Source organism: Mustelus asterias, chromosome 25 (genome assembly GCF_964213995.1).
Source record: "Mustelus asterias chromosome 25, sMusAst1.hap1.1, whole genome shotgun sequence".
NCBI classification, from domain to species: domain Eukaryota; kingdom Metazoa; phylum Chordata; class Chondrichthyes; order Carcharhiniformes; family Triakidae; genus Mustelus; species Mustelus asterias.
This window is the reverse complement of record NC_135825.1, coordinates 19093330-19114943: the sequence shown is the minus strand read 5'-3', so window position 1 is coordinate 19114943 and position 21614 is coordinate 19093330. Positions and strand designations below refer to the sequence as shown.

General features: G+C 40.6%; 1 protein-coding gene across 2 annotated transcripts; it reads left to right on the top strand.

Annotated features, from left to right (window-relative positions):
• Nucleotides 1–1075: 1075 nt before the first annotated feature.
• On the top strand, nt 1076–21328 carry psma5 (proteasome 20S subunit alpha 5). Of its 2 annotated transcripts, XM_078242204.1 has the most exons (10): nt 1076–1621; nt 1838–1904; nt 8406–8532; nt 9357–9424; nt 10887–10994; nt 11612–11670; nt 15805–15907; nt 19018–19104; nt 20996–21110; nt 21223–21328. In XM_078242204.1, exons 1-9 carry the CDS (start codon nt 1593–1595, stop codon nt 21077–21079), a joined length of 732 nt encoding a protein of 243 aa, XP_078098330.1. In that variant the 5' UTR covers nt 1076–1592; the 3' UTR covers nt 21080–21110; nt 21223–21328. The 2 variants fall into 2 exon arrangements, with proteins under 2 accessions (XP_078098330.1, XP_078098329.1); XM_078242203.1 differs by having other exon boundaries at nt 1077–1621; nt 20996–21328.
• The last annotated feature ends 286 nt before the right edge of the window (nt 21329–21614 follow it).

The following is a 21614-nucleotide window of genomic DNA, read 5'->3' as shown; positions in this document are numbered from 1 at the left end:
CCCTGTAACCATCAGTCTTTTCAATGGACATGCTGCATATTAAGTTGACCTTTCTCTATACCTATCTGTAACTGCAACATGATATTCTGCACCCTCTCCTTTCCTTCTCGCCTATGTACTCTATGAACGGTATGTTTTGTCTGGATAGTGCGCAAAAAACAATATTTTTCACTGTATCCCAATACATGTGACAATAATAAATCAAATCAAAATCAAAACATGTGGCACATGGTTAGGACTACTGCCTCACAGTGTCGGGGACCCAGGTTCGATTCCTGGCTTGGGTCACTGTGCAGAGTCTGCGTGTGTTTCCTCCCAGTCTGAATGACGTGCTGGATTAGCATTAGCTATGCTAAATTCTGCCTCAATGTACCCAAACAGGCGTCAGAGTATGGTGACCAGGGGCTTTTCACAGTAACTTCATTGCAACGTTAATGTAAGCCTACTTGTGACACTAATAAATAAACTTTAAACAGACCCTGCGTTTGCAGTTGCTGCGTTTGAGAAAATTGCTGCGTTTGAAGAGGTGGCCAAAACTATGACCCACAGCAATGTGGTTGACTCTTAACTGGCCTCTGCAAAGGCTTAGAAAGCTACTCAGTTTCAAGGGAAATTAGGGATGGATAACAAATGCTGGCCTTTTTAATGAAGCTCACATCCCGTGAACAAACAAAGAAAAAAAAGTAATACGGTGGCGAGAGATGGGGAGGAATGATATCCACAATAAACAGTGTAGGAGAGGGCAGAAAATGCTGGAGACACTCAGCAGGCCTGACATCATCTGTGGAGAGAGAATAGAGTAAGAAGTCTCACAACACCAGGTTAAAGTCCAACAGGTTTGTTTGGTAGCAAAAGCCACTAGCTTTCGGAACCGGCATCTCCACATCGAGAGAGAATAGAGCCAATGTTTCCAGTCAGGGCGTCTATTCTCTCTCCACAGAAGCTGTCAGACTTGCTGAATTTTTCCAGCATTTTCTGTTTTTGTTTCAGATTCCAGCATTCTCTTAGGAAGAGGGGGAAGGGGGGGAATGACTGACAAAAGCGGAACCAAAGTTCTGAGCCGCTGTTGCCCCTCCGGCTGCCGGACGGTGTTACTCAGCCGCTCCGCGCTTTCATTTCAGTTTCGACTCCCTAATCTTTCCTTTAACCGATGCTGAGAGAATTTATTCTCCAGTCTCCGGGTGGAGAGATGGGGGGTGATGTGTTTATTTTGGTTTATAGACCTTGCCCGCCGGGAGGGAGGGGAGAGGTTTGAAAGTTTGGAGTCGCCGGTGCTAGAGCCTCTCTCCCTCAGGCGCGGAGGCCGGCGTCAGATGATTGACAGGGGCCGGCAGCCAATCGGGAGCGGGGGGAGCGCGGCTAAGGCCCGCCTCTGCCGTCCCGCCGGCCAATGGGAGCAGGGAGGGGGCGGGGCGGGTTCCGGCGCAAGTCAAGTGGGGCCTTCAGTCGGTGGTTTCGCAGCCTGTGTGTGTGGGTCTGGATTTAAGTCCAGTCAGTAAAGTTCCCTAAATACTTCAGATTTATTCCATCTTTATATCATTCACCAGAAACTCACTCCCTCCGGACCAACAACAACAACAAAAACACCCAAAATGTTCATCATCAGGTCTGAGTATGACAGGTCAGTGCAAGTGCTTTTGCTTTGTCATTTTGGAGCAAGGCCTCAGCTCTTTCTTTTATTAATTACAATTGTACTTCATTACTGAACCTTACTCAAATAAGGATTACACAATTCATTGTTTTCATTTTAACTTTTCCCCTTTCAGTAACTTGTTACTGCTAAATGTATTTTTATTTTGTGTATTGATCCATTTTCCTTTTTTGGTTTCACTTTCAGAGGTGTTAATACATTCTCTCCAGAAGGCCGATTATTCCAAGTCGAATATGCCATAGAGGCTATTAAGGTACCTTTTCATAATCCTGCGATGTTTGTTTCGAGCAGATGGAATCTTTTACTCTCGAGGCTGGGTCGTTAAGTATGTTTAAGGCTGAGATAGATTTTTAATCAGGAAGGGAATCGAGGGTTATGGGGATAAGGTGGGAACGTGGAGTTGAGGATTATCGTGTTAGGTCAGTCGTGATCTCACCGAATGGTGGAACGGACTCGATGGGAAAAAAAAATTGCCCCTTAATGTCCTGAGGTGCGTAGGTTAGAGGCATTAGTGGATAAAATCTGTAGGGATATGGGGGTAGGGCCTGGGTGGGATTGTGGTCGGCGCAGACTCGATGGGCTGAACGGCCTCTTTCTGTACTTGTAGGGTTTCTATGATTTCTATGATTTTGTGGACCTGGGTTTGAATCCTGCCACAGCAGATGGTGGAATTTGAATTCAATAAAAATATTGAATTAAGAATCTGCAGATGACTGTGAAATCATTGATGATTGTCAGAAAAACCCACCTGGTTCACTGATGTCCTTTAGGGAAAGAAATCTGCTGTCCTTGGTCTGGCCTACATGTGACTCCAGAGCCACAATAATGTGGTTGACTCTCAACTGCCCTCTGGTAACTAGGAATAAATGTTGGCCAGCCAGCAACGCCCGTGTCCTATGAATGAATTTTTTAAAAAAGCATTGTAATCAGTTAACCTGTGCCAATTTGTTTATCAATAAAGTCTTCCAGCCTTGCATCATCATCTTCATAAAAAGATTGCTTCGTTCTGTTCCTAGGTATTTTGGATGATATAACTGAAAGAATATTCTTCTAATAGACTTTAATCAAAGTAGGAAAAAGTGGTTTTAAAGTAATTAAGAAGGGGCAGAGGAAGATTTAGAAATCCAAGTGTAAAAGTTTAAGCAATAGAAGTTATATTGATCTGGGGAAAGACAAACTGACTGGGCCTAGAAGGATCAGAGTGTTATACAGTAATAATATATCAGAGTGAGGTCTAAGCAGGGAAAAGGAATACAAAAAATGAAGTCACTTTATCTGCATGCATGGAGCGTCTGCTATAATATAGATGAACTAGTGGCACAGAGAGAGAAATGGTTTAAATCTAATTGCCATTTTAGAAACATGGTTACAAGGTGACACTGTTTGGGAAATAAACATTCCATGGTACACAACATTTTGAAAAAGAGGAGGGGTAGCCCTGATGATAAAAGATGACATGAGGATATTAATAATGAAGGATCTTGCCTCAGAAAATCAGGAAGTAGAACTTGTCTGGATGGAGATTAGGAATAGTAAGGATCTGAAAATGCTGATGGGAGTAGTTTATAGATCCTCTAAGAGAAGTCATAGTATTGGTCAGAGCAATAAAAAAGAAATTATTGGAGCTTGTAACAAAGGCAATATAATGATTGTAAGGATTTTGATCTCAACACAGACTGGATTAATTGAATAGGTAAAGGTGGTCTGGAAGGTGAATATATAGAATGCTTTTGTGACCAGTTTCCTGGAGCAGTATTTTGTAGAATCAGTTAAGTCTAAAGTTATTTTAGTTCTAGTATTGTGCAATGATGCAGGATTGATTAATAAAAGATCCACTGGGGATTAGTGATCATAATATAATTGAATTCTAGATTAATTTTGAAAATGACATACTCCAATCACAAACAAGAATTTTAAACAAATTTTAAAATAAACAATGCTGTAGGATGGGTGCTGGGTAAGGTTGATTGGATAGAGACATTTTAAAAAGTTCAACCAAAGTATGTTGCATTGGAAAAAATGTAAGCTCAGTGAGAAAGCCACTGTGGCTTAGTAAGGTGATTTAAAGATAGTATTAGAAAAGAAGAACATAGAACATAGAAAGCCACAGCACAAACAGGCCCTTCGGCCCACAAGTTGCGCCGATCACATTCCCACCTCTAGGCCTATCTATAGCCCTCAATCCCATTAAATCCCATGTACTCATCCAGAAGTCTCTTAAAAGACCCCAACGAGTTTGCCTCCACCACCACCGACGTCAGCCGATTCCACTCACCCACCACCCTCTGAGTGAAAAACTTACCCCTGACATCCCCCCTGTACCTACCCCCCAGCACCTTAAACCTGTGTCCTCTCGTAGCAACCATTTCAGCCCTTGGAAATAGCCTCTGAGAGTCCACCCTATCCAGACCCCTCAACATCTTGTAAACCTCTATCAGGTCACCTCTCATCCTTCGTCTCTCCAGGGAGAAGAGACCAAGCTCCCTCAACCTATCCTCATAAGGCATGCCCCCCAATCCAGGCAACATCCTTGTAAATCTCCTCTGCACCCTTTCAATGGCTTCAACATCTTTCCTGTAATGAGGTGACCAGAACTGCGCGCAGTACTCCAAGTGGGGTCTAACCAGGGTCCTATAAAGCTGCAGCATTATCTCCCGACTCCTAAACTCAATCCCTCGATTAATGAAGGCTAGTACGCCATACGCCTTCTTGACCGCATCCTCCACCTGCGAGGCCGATTTAAGAGTCCTATGGACCCGGACCCCAAGGTCCTTCTGATCCTCTACACTGCTAAGAATGGTACCCTTCATTTTATACTGCTGCTCCATCCCATTGGATCTGCCAAAATGGATCACTACACACTTATCCGGGTTGAAGTCCATCTGCCACTTCTCCGCCCAGTCTTGCATTCTATCTATGTCTCGCTGCAACTTCTGACATCCCTCCAAACTATCCACAACACCACCTACCTTGGTGTCGTCAGCAAACTTACCAACCCATCCCTCCACTTCCTCATCCAGGTCATTTATGAAAATGACAAACAGCAAGGGTCCCAGAACAGATCCCTGGGGCACTCCACTGGTCACTGACCTCCATGCAGAGAAAGACCCCTCCACAGCCACTCTCTGCCTTCTGCAGGCAAGCCAGTTCTGGATCCACAAGGCAACAGCCCCTTGGATCCCATGCCCTCTCACTTTCTCAAGAAGTCTTGCATGGGGGACCTTATCGAACGCTTTGCTGAAGTCCATATAGACCACATCCACCGCTCTTCCTTCGTCAATGTGCTTGGTCACATTTTCAAAGAACTCAACCAGGCTCGTAAGGCACGACCTGCCCCTGACAAAGCCGTGCTGACTACTTTTGATCATACTAAACTTCTCTAGATGATCATAAATCCTGTCTCTCAGGATCCTCTCCATCAACTTACCAACCACTGAGGTTAGACTCACCGGTCGGTAATTTCCCGGGCTGTCCCTGTTTATAAGAAGCTTATAATTCAAGGAAACTGTGGATTGACAGTCTTCTGCAACCAACAAAGGGCACCAAAAAATTGAATACAAAGGGAAAAAATGGAATAGGAGGGGATCGAGCCAGAAATATATAATAAAATCAGATTATAAGAGCTTTTACAGGAACTTTTATAAAAAGGAAGAGAGTAGCTAAAGAATGTTGCTCCATTAGAAGGGAATTCAGGAGAAATCAGCATGGGGAATAGAGAAATGACAGAGACATTGAGCAAATATTATGTCTCTCTTCATGGTAGAATACACAAGTAACATACCTGAAATAGTGGATAATCGAGGGACTAATAAGAATGAGGAAATTAAGGGCAATTGCCCATGTGCACAGTTGTCATGTTCCACTGACTTCCATCTGCGTAGTTTTTTCCCCTGCTGGTATGACTGAAGTGATATGCATGTAAAGCAAAAGCAAATGAAGTGAGGTGCATGTAGATAGCACACAACATTGATTCAGGGCCATGCACTCCCTCTGCGTCCAAAGTGTAAATATTTATTTTGCTTTTACTATTTGAAGTTGATGGTTCTATTCATTAATTAAATGATTAAGCATTTTCTATAACTTATGAAATATTCAGCGTGTATGAAAGGTATGGGGTCAGTTTAGCTTAAGTGGTGGGACAGCTGGTTAGTAATGCAAAGTGACGCCAACAACCCGGGTTCAATTCCCATACCAGCTGAGGTTATTCATGAAGGCCCGCCTTCTCAACCTTGTCCCTTGCCTGAGGTGTGGTGATTGTCAGAGTAAATCGCCACAAGTCAGCTCTCCCTCCTCAAAGGGGAGAGCGGCCTATGATGACTTTACTTCAACCCCCTTGCAGCAAAGGCCAACCTGCCTTTTGACTTCCTTATTGCTTGCTGCACCTGCATGATAACTTTCAGTGATTTGTGTAGAAGGACCGTCAAATTCCTCTGCCAACATTTAGTACTTTCTCACCTTTTTTGAAAAGTAATTTGCTTTCCATTTTTTCAACCGAAGTGAACAAATTTACACTTCGCCACGTTATTCTTCATCTGCCTTCTTGCTCAATCTCCTAACTGGTTTAGATCCTTTTACAATCTCTTGAGTCTTCCCTTACAGCTTACTTTCCCACCCAGCTTTGTATTTTCAGCAAACCTGAATATATTACTTTTTGTCCCTTTATCAACGTCGTTGATATAGATTATAAATAGCAAGCTCAAGCACTGGTCTTTGCGGGACTCCACTAATTACACCCTAACATCCTGAAAATAGCTCTGTTTTCTCTCCATTGACCTAGTATAAATCCATGCAAATATGCTATGTTACTCCCAATCCCAAGAGCCCTAACTTTATGTAACAACCTCTTGCATGGTACCTTAATGAATGCCTTCTGAAAATCCAAATATGCATCATACAGTGGTTCCCATTAATCTACCCAGCCAGTTATATCCTCAAAAATCACCGATAAATTTGTCAAACACTTGATTTTTCAAGTACCCTGTTGCTACGTCCCTATTAATAGTCCAGCATTTCCCTACTGTTGGTGTCAAACTAACTGGCTGAAAGAGTCTATTTTCTTTCTTGTGCGCTCCCTCTTGAACAAGAGGGTTTATGTTTGCTACCTTCCTATGAGAACATTCTAGAATCTGTGGAATTTGGGAGATCAAAGCCAAGGCACCCATTATTTCTGCAGCCATTTCTTTGCAAACCATAAGCATAGGCCATGATTTGTGGACATTTCATGGCATGAATTCCCTACCATCTTTTCTACTATTAAGTACTTTAAGCTCCTCACTGTCATTAGACTCTTGGTTTCCCAAAATTTCAATTAATGTGGAGCCTCTGTTAAGTACTTACAACTTCCTGAGATTGTTAAAACTGCTTTATTACTTTTTTTCTTTTCTGAATAATTAATGCTTATGAGGTTTATCTGTTAAAGGCTGTTGACTTCCAATTTTTATTCAACATGTCCTCAGCTGAATTATTATCAGGACTTGTTGTCACCTCTCAAACAACCAATCCAGTGCTCTTCTAACTGGTGTCAATTCCTCTTCCTGTGCAAACTAGCTGTCACAAAAACGTCCATCTCCTAATCCTCATTAGATACTGCTTCCCCATCATTATTGTGCTCGCTGACCTAAAATGGGTCTTGATCATCCCAACCCTCTAATTTAGCATTCTCGAATTTGTGTTTAAGTCTCTTCGTGACCTCTCTTTGTATCTCTGTAACCATCTCCAAACTCTGGCCTCTTGTGTACCTCTTTTGTATACCCCTGTTCCTCCACCATTGATAGCCATGCCTTCATTTGTTTAAGTTTTAAGCTTTGGGACTTTTTCTTAATCTCTGTCTATCTTCCTTGCCTGTCTCTTTGACCAGGTTTTTTAGTTACCTCGTGGGCGGCACGGTAGCACAGTGGTTAGCACTGCTGCTTCACAGCTCCAGGGTCCCGGGTTCAATTCCCGGCTCGGGTCACTGTCTGTGTGGAGTTTGCACATTCTCCTCGTGTCTGCGTGGGTTTCCTCCGGGTGCTCCGGTTTCCTCCCACAGTCCAAAGATGTGCGGGTTAGGTTGATTGGCCAGGTTAAAAATTGCCCCTTAGAGTCCTGAGATGTGTAGGTTAGAGGGATTAGCGGGTAAATATGTGGGGATAGGGCCTGGGTGGGATTGTGGTCGGTGCAGACTCGATGGGCCGAATGGCCTCCTTCTGCACTGTAGGGTTTCTATGATTTCTATGATTAAGAGATCTTAAGATCTCTTTTTGCCTGAATACACTTCTGTGAATTGTCTTGGGCTTTAGTGGCATGATACACATGCAAGTTGTTATCTGAATCCTGAGCTGAATTTATTCCTGTCACATCACTTCAGTCTGTAATGCAGATCCTCCTGCCAATTTGTGGAACCAAGGTTCCATTACATCAATAATTATCGCAACCATGGCTCATTCTTTTTCTAATTCAATGGCAGAACAGGCCAGCTAGCTGTTCAGATATAAAAGATGGGGGGCAGATGGTAGCAGAACTGTCAAAGCTGAAAATCTTGAAATAGGAACGGAAAATGCTTGAAATACAGAGCATATCCACCATTATCTGAAACCTGAATCAGAACTATTTTAAAAAGAGTTTATAACCGAAAACATGTCTTTTTTTAAAGAAGGTAACTGGTATGTTTCTAGCATCGTCTGTCCTATGAATTTCTGGGATTTTTTATGGTGTACATTTTAAAGCTTAACAGTCAAAACTTGACTACAGTGTAATGCTCTTTCTCTTTCTCCAGTTGGGTTCCACAGCAATCGGAATCCAGACTTCAGAAGGTGTTGTCCTTGCAGTTGAAAAGAGAATCACTTCACCTCTGATGGAGCCCAGTAGCATTGAGAAAATAGTTGAAATTGATGCCCACATAGGTTGGTACACTTGAAAAAAATTTGTAGAACATTGACAGTTGAGCCTTTTATTCTTCAATACTTTCTAAATAATGAGTGTAATAGCAAATTTTACAGATGAATATATGGGGAAATGTTTGAAGAAGCAGAAAAAGATTGCCAAGGCATATTACTGCTTCTTGAGACTGATTAAAATGAAATACATAACACATTTTGGTCTGTGTCAATGTCTTATTCCAAGTAGTGGAAGCAGAATTCATCATTTTTTTAAAATATAGTGAGATAGGCAAAGTACAGGGCATAGGAATGGGACTAGGTAGATATTTTTTCCAGCGAGCTTGCACTCTATGCTGGGATGAATGGCCTCTTCTTGCTCTAAAGTTCTGAGTTGACCTGGGTAGTCCTATTGATAGGCATTTTCAGAGACATTGGGAGCTGGTCTTGACTGCAAAAGTGTCAAATTAGTTTGATAAATGCCCAGAATAAAATTATGAAGGAAATGGGGAAAAGTTGCTCCTTATAATTACAATGATTGTTTTGAAAATAATAAATTTGAGTATGTATATTTTACAAAAATACTAAGACATCTGTTATGTTGTCTTCCTGAACTTTTTTCTTAATGTTTGCGTGATCTGCTTTGTGTTATATAATGCATATTTTGCAAAATGTTTTGGGTCGTTGTTATGTGAGTCAACAACTTGTACTTTTGAGTCTATATTTACAAATAGAAATAGGCAATGCATCAAATGTAGACATTTTTTATTGGATAATGCTGTTACATTTCAATTTCAAATTCCATTCTACGTTTTTTGGAATGTCTTGTCTTACTTGTGTTTTGTTGCTAGGTTGTGCAATGAGTGGGTTAATAGCTGATGCCAAAACTTTGATTGACAAAGCAAGGGTTGAAACGCAGGTAAAATTACAGTTTTTACAAATGAATCTATTTTTAAATGTTAAGTAACTTATTTTTGTATTATGACCTTAGATGAGTGTAGTGCACCTTTTAACCCCCAACTTGATGTTTTATAATGACATAAAAATAAAATGCTGGAAATACTCAGCAGGACAGACAACATCTATGTCGCAAGAAACAGAATTAATGTTTTAGATGAATGTTCTGTCAGAACTGAGTGTTTTATATTGTTGCTTGTTTAACTAGCAAAAATGTTTATTTTTACTTGATTAATTTGGGAAACAGTTGTTGCAAATTCACTATATAGAGGAAGTTGTACTAACCTTCTAAAAGCCTGTGAATAACAATAGAATTTGGGTGATTATTTTATAGTTCCAAGTTCAATATAACAAGATGGGTTAAACAAATAAATACACTCGTGGTCCAAAATTACTTTCGAGCTGCAGTTTATTTTAAACAGAAAAGTACTTCTGGAAGATGTCATATATATCTACTATTATGTAACATGTTGAAGCTGCACTGGATTGCAAGGGGCTTGATACGGTAGATGCTGAGAGAGTATTTCTGCTATTTGGGGAATCTAAAACACGGGAGCACAGTCTCAGCGTAAGGAACTGATCATTTAGGACTGAACTCAACAGGTTGTGAATTGTTGGAATTTGCCGTCCAGAGGGTTGTGGATGCTCCATCGATGAGTAGGGATAGACAGATTCTTGGTGTCTCAGATAATCAAGGCTTATGGAGAATAGGCAGCAAAGTGGAGTTGAGGCCCAAGTTGGGCGGCACGGTACGGTAGCACAGTGGTTAGCACTGCTGCTTCACCGCTCCAGGGACCTGGGTTCGTTTCCCAGCTTGGGTCGCTGTCTGTGTGGAGTTTGCACATTCTCCTCGTGTCTGCGTGGGTTTCCTCCGGGTGCTCCGGTTTCCTCCCACAGTCCAAAGATGTGCGGGTTAGGTTGGTTGGCCATGCTAAAATTGCCCCTTGGTGTCCTGGGATGCGTGGATTAGCGGGTAAAATATGTAGGAATATGGGGGTAGGGCCTGGGTGGGATTGTGGTTGGTGCAGACTCGATGGGCCGAATAGCCTCTTTCTGTACTGTAGGGGTTTCTATGATGGTTTCTATGAAGATCGTGCATGAACATATTGAATGCTGAAGCAGGCTCAATGGACTATATAATTTAGTCCTGCTATTATTTCTTATGTTTAGTAGGAAAGAGGAAGGTGTTAAACATAAAAATATTTATTTCATTATAAACTACAGCTTGATCTTATTGATATTTGTTACCGATGTTTTGAATATAATTCACTGTACACCACAATCTGTTGTATTTTAAGAACTTTTAAAATACTTTGTTTTCTCTTCCCCTAAAGTTTGTAAAATAACTTTAGTGTAATTTCTGATGGTCTCTTTGTGTATAGGAATAATATTCATGAAAACTGTTTTTGTTTTCTATTCTTTAGAATCATTGGTTTACCTATAATGAAAATATGACAGTGGAGAGTGTGACACAGGCAGTCTCTAACTTGGCCTTGCAGTTTGGCGAAGAAGATGCAGATCCAGGTGCAATGGTAAATTCTGAAATATATAGATACAATGGCCTAGATTTTGAAGTTATAATGATGGTGAAACTATTGACGCTTGTCTTTCATTTTGTGTTAAACTGACACCAATTTGTGGCATCTGCAAATGCACAATTGAAATTGGAAATCCAGAAGATTGTGCCAGTAAAGTACTGCAGTACTATTTGTTGTAACCAATATGTGTTAATTGGTTATAGTAGTATTTAAATTCAAGTTACAAGGTGGGGTTGCCATTTTTAAAGACTGTTTGCAATTTGGTTGTATGCAAGAAGTCTCTTGTCCATTTTCCCCCCTCTCTGCTATAGCAAGGTGCTAAGTCATAAGCGTTTTGAAAATACTGTATTTTATATGGGATTACATGTGTTTGAAGCAGACTCGGTCAAAATGTATGGTATGAATGGAAGAAGGACAAAATGCTTCGCCTGCTTTGAGTTAATGTATTTTTTTGCTTGATCGCAAAAACCTCCACGCTGTTTGTCATTCATCTTTTATTGTTTTCTTGGCTGCAGAAAGGTCGAATAATCTTTTAATATATTATCATTTGCTGTTTAAGTGCTTGGAAGGAAAGACTTGGTTAAAATTACTGATATTAACTATTTTTTCAGAGCCGACCATTTGGTGTGGCATTGCTATTTGGAGGAATTGATGAAAAAGGACCACAGATGTGAGTATAATTTCTATGGAATGCATTGTTGTAAGTTAATGGTGCATTAGGATACTTTGAAAATGATAAGTTGGCCGCATGATTTTAGCTGCCACACAGCAATCTGCCTACAGCTGGATTTAATATAATGACAGCAGGATGAGGCCCTTGGGTAGTCATTAATTAGCTGCTTATGAGCTTCAATACGCAATGGAGTGGGAAGGTCAACCTTGGCCTTTCCCTCCCATGTTGGCAGAGGCACCACCATGGCACCTAAATGTGTGTCTTTCCACCTCCAAGCTCGCATCCAGCTAGAGCAGAAAACTCTGCCCTTTGCTTCATTGCAAACTGAACCTCTTTATAAATGCCAACTCATTTTTGCATTCGTTAAAAAACAAATTACAGCAGTAGTTCAAAATACTCCTTTCCCAAGATTTGCTGAGTCAACTTTAGGAGGCATTTTTTTCCGTTGGTGACTTTGAACAGGGTAACAGTGTTATCTTGTAAATGAAGCAGTGGTGAATGTTTGGATTTGTTAAGTTTAAACACATTTTAACCACCTTCTAATGAAAATAATTTTCTGCCAGGCAAAGTGATTATAATAAATTATGATTCTACTGAGGGCATTACAAAAATAACCATATGATAATTTCTACAGTAATGCGGCTGACCAGTTTCAATGCTAATAAAATGAGATAAATATTTGCAACATTTTGCATGGTGACACTGCGCAAGTTGCAGCTCGGAATTTTTCGAGCATGCACCATCAAATTAATTTTGCAGTTGTAACAGAGCTGCAGGCAGTTCCACTGTTAGTCAGCCACCTCCTCAGATACAAAATTAACTTGGTCCATGAATCTTGAAGCACAAATGATCTATTTGAAGCTTCAGGTGTGGGTGTTAAATTAAGCCCTACAGAAGTTGTGTTGTAATCACCATGTGCTTTGTCAACAAAGTGCCGAAACATATGGAAGTGGCATTCTGTAGTTCTGGAATTGGATTCTGGTTTGACTCAAATGTAGCTATGTTCCATCTGATTGGTGAAGCCGTTTTGCACTGCTTTAATTTGACATGTAGGATGGGACTTTACGGCCTTGCTCGACCCGAGACCAGAAAATCCCATCTGAGGTCAACGGATATTTCCATTGTCCACCTCTCGCCCACTCTGATTCCATGGCGGGCGGGGAGGTAGAATTCTGGCGGAGGAGTCTAACAAGTATTTTAAATTGATTTTAAAATCTTAGATTACATGGGATTTTATAAAATGTACTACTTTTCAAGTTGATTTTCAGAAAGTGTTTGTGCTTCCAAAGCCTTAAAAATATAACGAGCTGAAAATGGAGCTTGGTGTGGTGGCAAGAGTACAGCTGGCAGTAAGGCAAATGACAAAGAGTCTGGATGACTGTGGAGTGCAGCTTGCATGAACCTGTTTTAGATCAGTACTATTGGAACAGCTGCAAGATAAGACAAGTTTTCGGATATCAGAACTGATCTTGAGTGCATCTTTGCTTTGAATTGATTCTTATGTGATAGCCTGTAAATTCCAATATATATGTGCTCAAACACGTACAATCTGGACACCTATCATGTGCAGCCTAAAAAAAAAACAACTTTGGACATGAGTCAACTGTAGGCATTAAGTACAATACAGCCAAATTTCCGTATCTTTCATGATTGCCTCTTAATCCTTTCATCCAGAAGCATTTGAACAAGAACAACTTGTATTAATATATCCTACCTTTAACATAGTATAAAACACAGGGCTGTTATCAAATAAAGTTTGCCATTGAGCCACAACAGGAGTTATTGGGGCAAATGACCAAAAGATTGGTCACAGGCACGTCTTAAAGGTCTTGATCTGTAATATTAGTCCCGACTTGCAAGTTACAGAACCTAATCCACAGGCTGCCTGCAATATTCCTTCCATAGAAGGTATCTTTAAATGACAACCAGATTTTTAATTGTGTTTCTTTTTTAAACATCTCCACTGACACCTGTACTATGCTTTCTGTTTCTTTGGAATCTCTGTTTAGGTACAACTTGTTTGAAATAGTGCTTTTAGAATTTGGTCACCTATGCTGTAATGTTGGGTAGTACAGGACATGGGAATATTGTAGAAAAGAGGGTTAGCAGACATCTCTCTGTTACAGAGAGGTCCACACAAATGTGGCATGTAATTTAGTTTAGTTAGTGTTGGAGATTTTTAAAATCTATCTTTTGTTTTTACTTTCTACCTCCTGTGTCTTTCTCTCTTAAGCTCATAATTTCTTCTCCCTATTTTGCTTTCTGAATTTACATTCCTGGTTTAGACTTTGCATGCCTTGGTGAGGATTCTTTAAAATGGTTGAAGAAACATGCTGTTACTTGACGTGCTCACACGTACCACAGATCCCCTATAGTGGGCAACGTGCCTAATACCAGCAAGTTGCTTCCAAACCCATACAAGGTCTCTGAGCAGTTGACAGCATGCAGAAAGGCAAGTGCCATTCATTTGTTGATGACCACAAAATCCAGGCCAGTATAATCTTTTTGGAAGAAAGAAACCGGAATGTGAGGATTAATAGTCACTAAAAACTGTGGATAAATCATGAGATTTGAGGATTCCAGTACATAATTCCCCCAAAGTACAAGTGAAGATATATCAATCCATTTCCAAAAGACCAGTAAAATTTGGAGTTTCAGAAATACAGCCAAAGAAAACAAAATTAAAGTGTTATATCAAATACTGATTAGGTTTTGGTTAAAGTATTATGTCCTGTTTTGGAAACCAAGTGCAGAAGGACCCAAAAATCACAGGGAATGTTATTTAATTCAACAGCATTGACGCCAGGAATGAGAAACTATAGTTATGAGAAGAGATGCGGGATGCCACTAAAGTGGAGAAGATGAAGAGAAAATTCTAGAATCGTGATTAGAATAAATTAGAAAAGTCAGGGAGAGCTGTGATGAGGAATAGTTCATTAAAATTTATTACCAAATGTGAAGAAGGAGTTGAGCAAAACTTTATGCAGACTTTGAAGTGTTTTGCTATGGGGAATGATTGAAATTATTGCGGTATTTAAGGAAAAAATGTATAAATATTTGAAACTAACACAACACTCGGGAGAGAGGGTACAGTCAAAATGGACAAAATGGCCACTATGAATTTATAATTTTAGTTGTTTAGCTAATTCACGTCAAATGCATTCTATATTTGTACAAATTAAGTGTTTAGTTTGATGGTGTAAGTAACATAAACAAGTTTATTTGAGCATGGGTGTTTTGTCTGTTATGTTGTAGAATATCCCTGAAGAAAGACTTAACATAGAAAGCAGTATCAGCAATGGTGCACCAATTGTAAGATAAAGCATACCAGGAATATTAGCTGCTGCACACCTGTCCTTATAGCTACAGTTGAATCAAGTACGACCATTTCAATTTATTGGTTAACTCTCTTCAGATTGCTGAGCAGGAGCAGTGTCAGGGAGTTAATTGTTGCATTCTAAGATGCCCTTCCGATACAGCAGCTGATCTTGAGTCACATGACAGCTCCTACTTAGCTGGTCCAGTGTTACAGCTCGGTTATAGTAATTGAAAGTATTTGAGGTATTCATAGAATCCCTAAAGTGCAGAAAAGGCCATTCAGTCCATCGAGTCTTCACCAACTCTCTGACGGAGTATCTTACCCAGGCGCTCTTCCATGCCCTTTTCCCTGCAACCCCACACATTTCTCATGGCTAATCCATCTAACCTACACATCTTTGGACTGTGGGAGGAAACCGGAGGAAACCCACGCAGACAAGGGGAGAACGTGCAAACTCCACGCAGACAGTCATCCACGGCCAGAATTGAACCCAGGTACCTGGGAGCTGTGAGGCTCATGCCAAATCAGTTGCCACCAATGGATGCCAAGTATTCACATAAAATGATTGTAAGGAATGCGTTTTCAATTGAATTATTGTTTGGTTTGAGGTTTTGACGATTAAACAGTTCAATGTCATATCTGCATTCAATATTGGACTCTATATGCATGTTGGTAGATTGTTGTCCTTGAATGATACAGCACAATGTTGAATCTCTAACCTGTGCTTGGGATGGGCAAACTGTGGTTTGTTTCATTGTTAAATGTTAATGGTATCTTTGTAATTGTGAGCACAATTTTAATTTCTTGTGCAGGTATCATATGGATCCATCTGGGACCTTTGTACAGTGTGATGCAAGGGCGATTGGTTCTGCTTCAGAGGGTGCCCAGAGCTCTCTCCAGGAGGTTTATCGTAAGGTACAGGAACCAGTGTATATCGGATGCTGTTTGGAATATAAACCATTTAATATCATGTGAAAATGTTTTAACATTTGTTGGCCCCACTGTGACTAATGAGTAATCTGGGTAATATTGTGATATTACCCAGCGGCACGGTAGCACGGTGGTTAGCATTGCTGCTTCACAGCTCCAGGGTCCCGGGTTCGATTCCTGGCTCGGGTCACTGTCTGTGTGGAGTTTGCACATTCTCCTTGTGTCTGCGTGGGTTTCTTCCGGGTGCTCCGGTTTCCTCCCACAGTCCAAAGATGTGCGGGTTAGGTTGATTGGCCAGGTTAAAAATTGCCCCTTAGAGTCCTGAGATGCGTAGGTTAGAGGGATTAGCGGGTAAATATGTGGGGGTAGGGCCTGGGTGGGATTGTGGTCGGTGCAGACTCGATGGGCCGAATGGCCTCCTTCTGCACTGTAGGGTTTCTATGATTTCTATGAAAATATATGCCGCAACTAGCAGTCGTTTGGGAAATATTTGCGTGTTTTCAATCATCACAATCTTGTGAATTTCTGAAACCAATGCAAGTTTTTATTTTGATGCCTCTTAAATTTACAGGAGTGTGTTATTGTCTGACGAATTGATCTTGGGGAAATTTTAAACCTATTGGCCTGAATCTAACAATGGCAATTGTGGCGAAACTATTAGTGTTGTTCCATTGAAACTAGCAGCAACTGGGGAGTCTGCACATGCATATAATAATGCAGAAATCCAAAAGTTGCTGTCAGTGTTTCCACGCTCCCTTAGAGGATTACAGTGGGGGCCCTTCTTCCACGCCTGCAGACTGCAAGCAATGAGAATGCTATGAAGTGATAAGAACTTCCACTCTTGCTGTAAAAAAAAACGTTTAATAAGTTAATGATTGAATGAGGTGTAACTGGGTGTTAAGCAACATTCTAAAATCATAATTATGACTAAACAGCTGAGTTTTATATTTTAATGTCAAATATTACCAATATGATTTTTAAAAATTTAGATTCTGAAATTAAATTTTGGATTAAGGTAGGAGCTAAACTATCAATCATTTATTTCATTAGCTGACCATTTAAATTAAGAGGATAAAGTGCTTTTAGCTTCCTGGTTTACTATGCGAGAACACTTGCATGTGATTGGCTGCTTATCCTGCTTGCTAATCTCACTGCTGTTGGATGCCAGGAGATCCCCTTAACTTGATGCCGTTTTCACGTTGTCGTCAGGAAAGGGAAAGTCCGTGTCACAAGAGATCATTATATCTCAGTGAGTAGCTTTCTTCTAGGTCAGCTTTTCCGCTGAACATGAAACTCGGCCTTAATTTAGATGATACATTATGCATGCCAGTTGCCTTTGAAATCTGTTTATTCCTGGACGACCCTGCAGAACGTGAGTATAAAACTGAGGTCTTTGATATCCAAAATTTCAGTGATGCCTCACAGTTTTGAACACACACTAATGAAGCATGTGCATTCTTTTGAATCTTACATTTTTAGGTATGGCTTCTTACTGTCATATGTCATTGTGACTAAAGAGGTTTACTGTCTGGTTTCATCATGTAACCAGAAATAGGCGCGAGTTGTAATGGACTTAGCTGATCAGAAAATAACGTTTTAATCATTGCGAAACAATTGGGACAAGTTTCAGAAACTTATTAAAGCAAGCTACTGCAAATGCTGGAAATCTGAAATAAAAACTGAAAATGCTGGGAAAAAGCAGCAGGTCTGATTTGGAGTTGGACCAAGTGTAGAGTGTCAAAGTTCACAGATGACACTAAGATGAATGGTAGAGCAAACAGTGCAGAGGACACAGAAAGTCTGCGAAGGATTATAAATAGTTTAAGTGAGTGGGTAAGGGTCTGGCAGATGGAATACAATTGTGGTAAATGTGAAACCATCTATCTTGGTAGGAATAACAACAAAATGGACTATTATTTAAATGGTAAATATTTGCAGCATGCTGCTGTGCAGAGGGACCTGAATGTTCTTGTGCATGAATCACAAAAAGTTGGTTTGCAGGTGCAACAGGTAATTAAGAAGGCAAATGGAATTTTGTCCTTCATTACTAGAGGGATGGAGTTTAAAAACAGGGAAGTTATGTTGCAGCTGGAAAGATGCTGGTGAGGCCACACCTGAGGAACTGTGTACAGTTTAGGTCTCCTTACTTGAGAAAGGATACACTGGCACTGGAGGGGGTGCAGAGGAGGTTCACTAGGTTGATTCCGAGGTTGAGGGGTTGGTTTATGAGGAGAGACTGAGTAGACTGGGACTATACTCATTGGAATTTAGAAGAATGAGGGGGGAATCTTATAGAAACATAAAATTATGAAGGGAATAGATAAGATAGAAGTAGCAAGGTTATTTCCACTGGCGGGTGAAATTTGAACTAGGGAGCATAACCTCAAAATAAGGGGGAGCAGATTTAGGACTAAGGGTTGTGAACCTGTGGAATTCCCTGCCCAGTGAAGCAGTTGAGGCTACCTCATTGAATGTTTTTAAAGCAAGGATAGATTTTGAACAGTAAAGAAATTAAGGGTTATGGTGAGCGGGTGGATAAGTGGAACTGAGTCCATGAGAAGATCAGCATTGAGATTATTGAATGGTGGAGCAGACCTATTCCTGCTCCTAGTTCTTATGTCCTTGCGTCTGGCAGCTTCTGTGGAGAGAGAAACACAGTTAATGTTTCAAATCTGCATATGGACTCTTGGGGGCTTCTCTCTCTCTCTCAGATGCTGCTAAACCTACTGTGTTTTTCTAACATTTTCAGTTATATTACAAAGGCTTTTACCTTCCAAAATAATTCCTAGTCAAAGTATAATTTCCCATTGTATTAGTTCATGCATTTTGCAACAGATATTTTAATTCTCTCTCTAATCCATTTCCCATGTAATTTGTTGTCACTGTCACTCTGTTGGAAATATTAATCTCTTTCCATGAAAGAAATTAATGCTGCACTACACATTGCCATTGTGAGGTTGCATGCCAGAGTATAAATCTACTTTCCATTGCCTCCGGCTGCCATTTTAATGTGAGAAACTGTGGTGGAAATTAGCAGATTAGTGTAGTTTGTGTTACGTTGGATGAAAGCTTAGATTATTGTTTTTGATTTCTAGTCAATGACGTTAGAAGAGGCAAAGAATGCAGCACTCACCATCCTGAAACAAGTAATGGAAGAAAAACTGAATGCTACTAATATTGAGGTATGAACGTTTAGCCAATGGTAAAGCCGCAAATTTTCCAGTCTGCTGGGGTTGTCTACTTTTGTTCAATAACTTTTCTTTCAGTTCTGAAGGTTGGCAAGTCTTATTCTGATCATTAATATATACATTGCTCGTGCAGAGAGCTGGTTCGAACTGCATGGCCTCCCGTGCTGTAACCATTCTATGATGCTATATTTCTTCTTTCCTCTTCCCTCCCACATTCTGATCAACAGAATGGATGTGAGCACAGTTGGGTGACCAGACTTGGATTTTCCCTCCTGTTGAAGAGGAAATGTCCAGCCACTGCTCTTGCTTGTTACTTCCTTTTACTATTGCACCCTATATGAGCCTGTCCTGATTAAAATCTAAATAATCAGCTCACAAGTTTATCTAGATGGAATGAACCCTCTTTACAACTATGTTACTAAACCATAGAGGTCCCAGGTTTGATCCCCGGTTTATAGTGAGTTGGCTGTCCTGGCTAAATTACAAAATGGGCTTTAATTTGTATCCATGGCCTAGACTAGGATGTAGAAGAGGGACAACCCAGGTCCCCAGCTCCTGGTTTGTCTGCTTACTTTTACTGTTCATAGAATCCCTACAGTGCAGAAGGAGGCTATTTGGCCCATCAAGCCTGCACCAACACCAATCCCACCCAGGCTCTATCTCCATAAACCCACGCATTAACCCACTAGTCTGGCCAATCAACCTAACCCGCACATCTTTGGATTGTGGGAGGAAACCGGAGCACCCAGAGGAAACCCATGCGGATACGAGGAGAACGGGCAAACTCCATACAGACAGTCACCCGAGGCCAGAATTGAACCCAGGACCTTGGTGCTGTGAAGCAGCAGTGCTAACCACTGTGCCACCATGCTGCCCACATGTTCTCCTTATTTTAAAAAACAGATACAGTTGTGTTGAAAGCAGTTTAGAGAAGGTTCACATGATGCATTCCTGGGAGTAGGGACCTAGTTTAACCAATAAAGATTGACTAAGTTGGGGATTGCAGTTTAGAAAAATGAGAGGTGATCTTATTGAAGCACACAGGATGCTGAGGGGGACTTGAGAGGACAGATACTAGGAGGATGATTCCACTTGTGGGGGGAAGTCTAGAACTAGGGGACACAGTTTAACAAAAAAGGTCTCTCTTTTTAGATGGGATTAGGGAAAGTGTCCGTGGAATTCTTTCCCCCAGAAAGCAGTGAAGGCTGGATCATTGAATTTATTCGAGGCAGTGTTGGACAGATTTTTGACAGACCATGGAGTCCAGGGTTAAGGGGGAGAGATGGGAAAGTGGAGTTAAGACCACAACCAGATCAACCATGATCTTATTGAACGCTGGAGCAGGCTCAAAGGCTGGATGACCTACTCCTGCTCCTAAGTTCTAAGTTTCTAATATTTTAGGAATTTTGTGTTTGGTGCTGTTTGGATGATACTGATGCCTGTTATGACACAGTTCCCCATATGCCAAAGTTTGGATTAGTTTCTTTACACATTATCTAGGTTTAAACATGAACAATGTCTATTTGGGCAATGTACCAGAGGGTTGCCTGAGGAACCATAACTCATGTGTGAACCCCTATAGGAACTGAGGTGAAACACTGGGGTAGCAGTAACGTACTTTCTCAAAGTGCCAGACATTGTATCTGGGCAGCAATATGAGACTTGTGCAGTGGAATCTGAAATGAGTCTATATATAATTGAAAATACACTCAGTAAATGAAGTTAGAAAGTGGCATAGGCATGAATATAAATTCCTGTTGCATTTGCAGTAACAAGTTTCAGTACAAAAGCTGTGTGGATAGTAACCTTAGCTCTTTGTTAGCGTTTCTGTTGCTGCCAGGGCACTACAAATTGCAGTTTGGTAACTGCTCTTTTTTTTTTTCAGCTTGCAACAATGGAACCTTCAAAAGTATTTCATATGTACACAAAGGAAGAGCTGGAAGAAGAAATTAAGAAACTGCAGACATGAATATTGTCACAACCACTGACTGCTTCCTTGAGTATGAATTAGAGCATAATCAAAGTTCCATGCTCTGTTGAAGATTTTGTTCATGGAATAAAACTTTATTGTAGGAAAGCATTTTCAGATAACTTTTTCTTTGTGTATTACAGATCACATCAGTCTTTTATCTCAAGGATTTGAAAAGATCTCTGTACATAGTGCATTGAAAACTATTGTTATGAGTCAAATGAGGCTTAATAAATTTTTGTTACTGATGATGCATTCTGAAAATCTTAATTCCACTTTACTTAGAAGTAGGTACTCTTGTACCAAAAGGTCAAGGCAAAAAGTGACGATACACAATTCAGTTGAGCCTCACTTGAGTATCCACACTTAAAAACCTTAATCCCATTAGTGTTATAAACTGAAAAGAGTTCAAATCTGAAACAAACCCTCTGATAATATGAAATTGTAAGAAGTTTAACAACACCAGGTTAAAGTCCAACAGGTTTATTTGGTAGCAAAAGCCACACAAGCTTTCGAGGCTCTGAGCCCCTTCTTC

Bases quoted from the DNA above. Each gene is read 5' to 3' on its own strand.
- psma5 (XM_078242204.1), top strand. From the start codon at position 1,593: ATGTTCATCATCAGGTCTGAGTATGACAG. The intron at 1,905-8,405 runs GTACCTTTTCAT...CTCTTTCTCCAG, and splicing joins ATGCCATAGAGGCTATTAAG to TTGGGTTCCACAGCAATCGG. The intron at 9,425-10,886 runs GTAAAATTACAG...TCTATTCTTTAG, and splicing joins AAGCAAGGGTTGAAACGCAG to AATCATTGGTTTACCTATAA.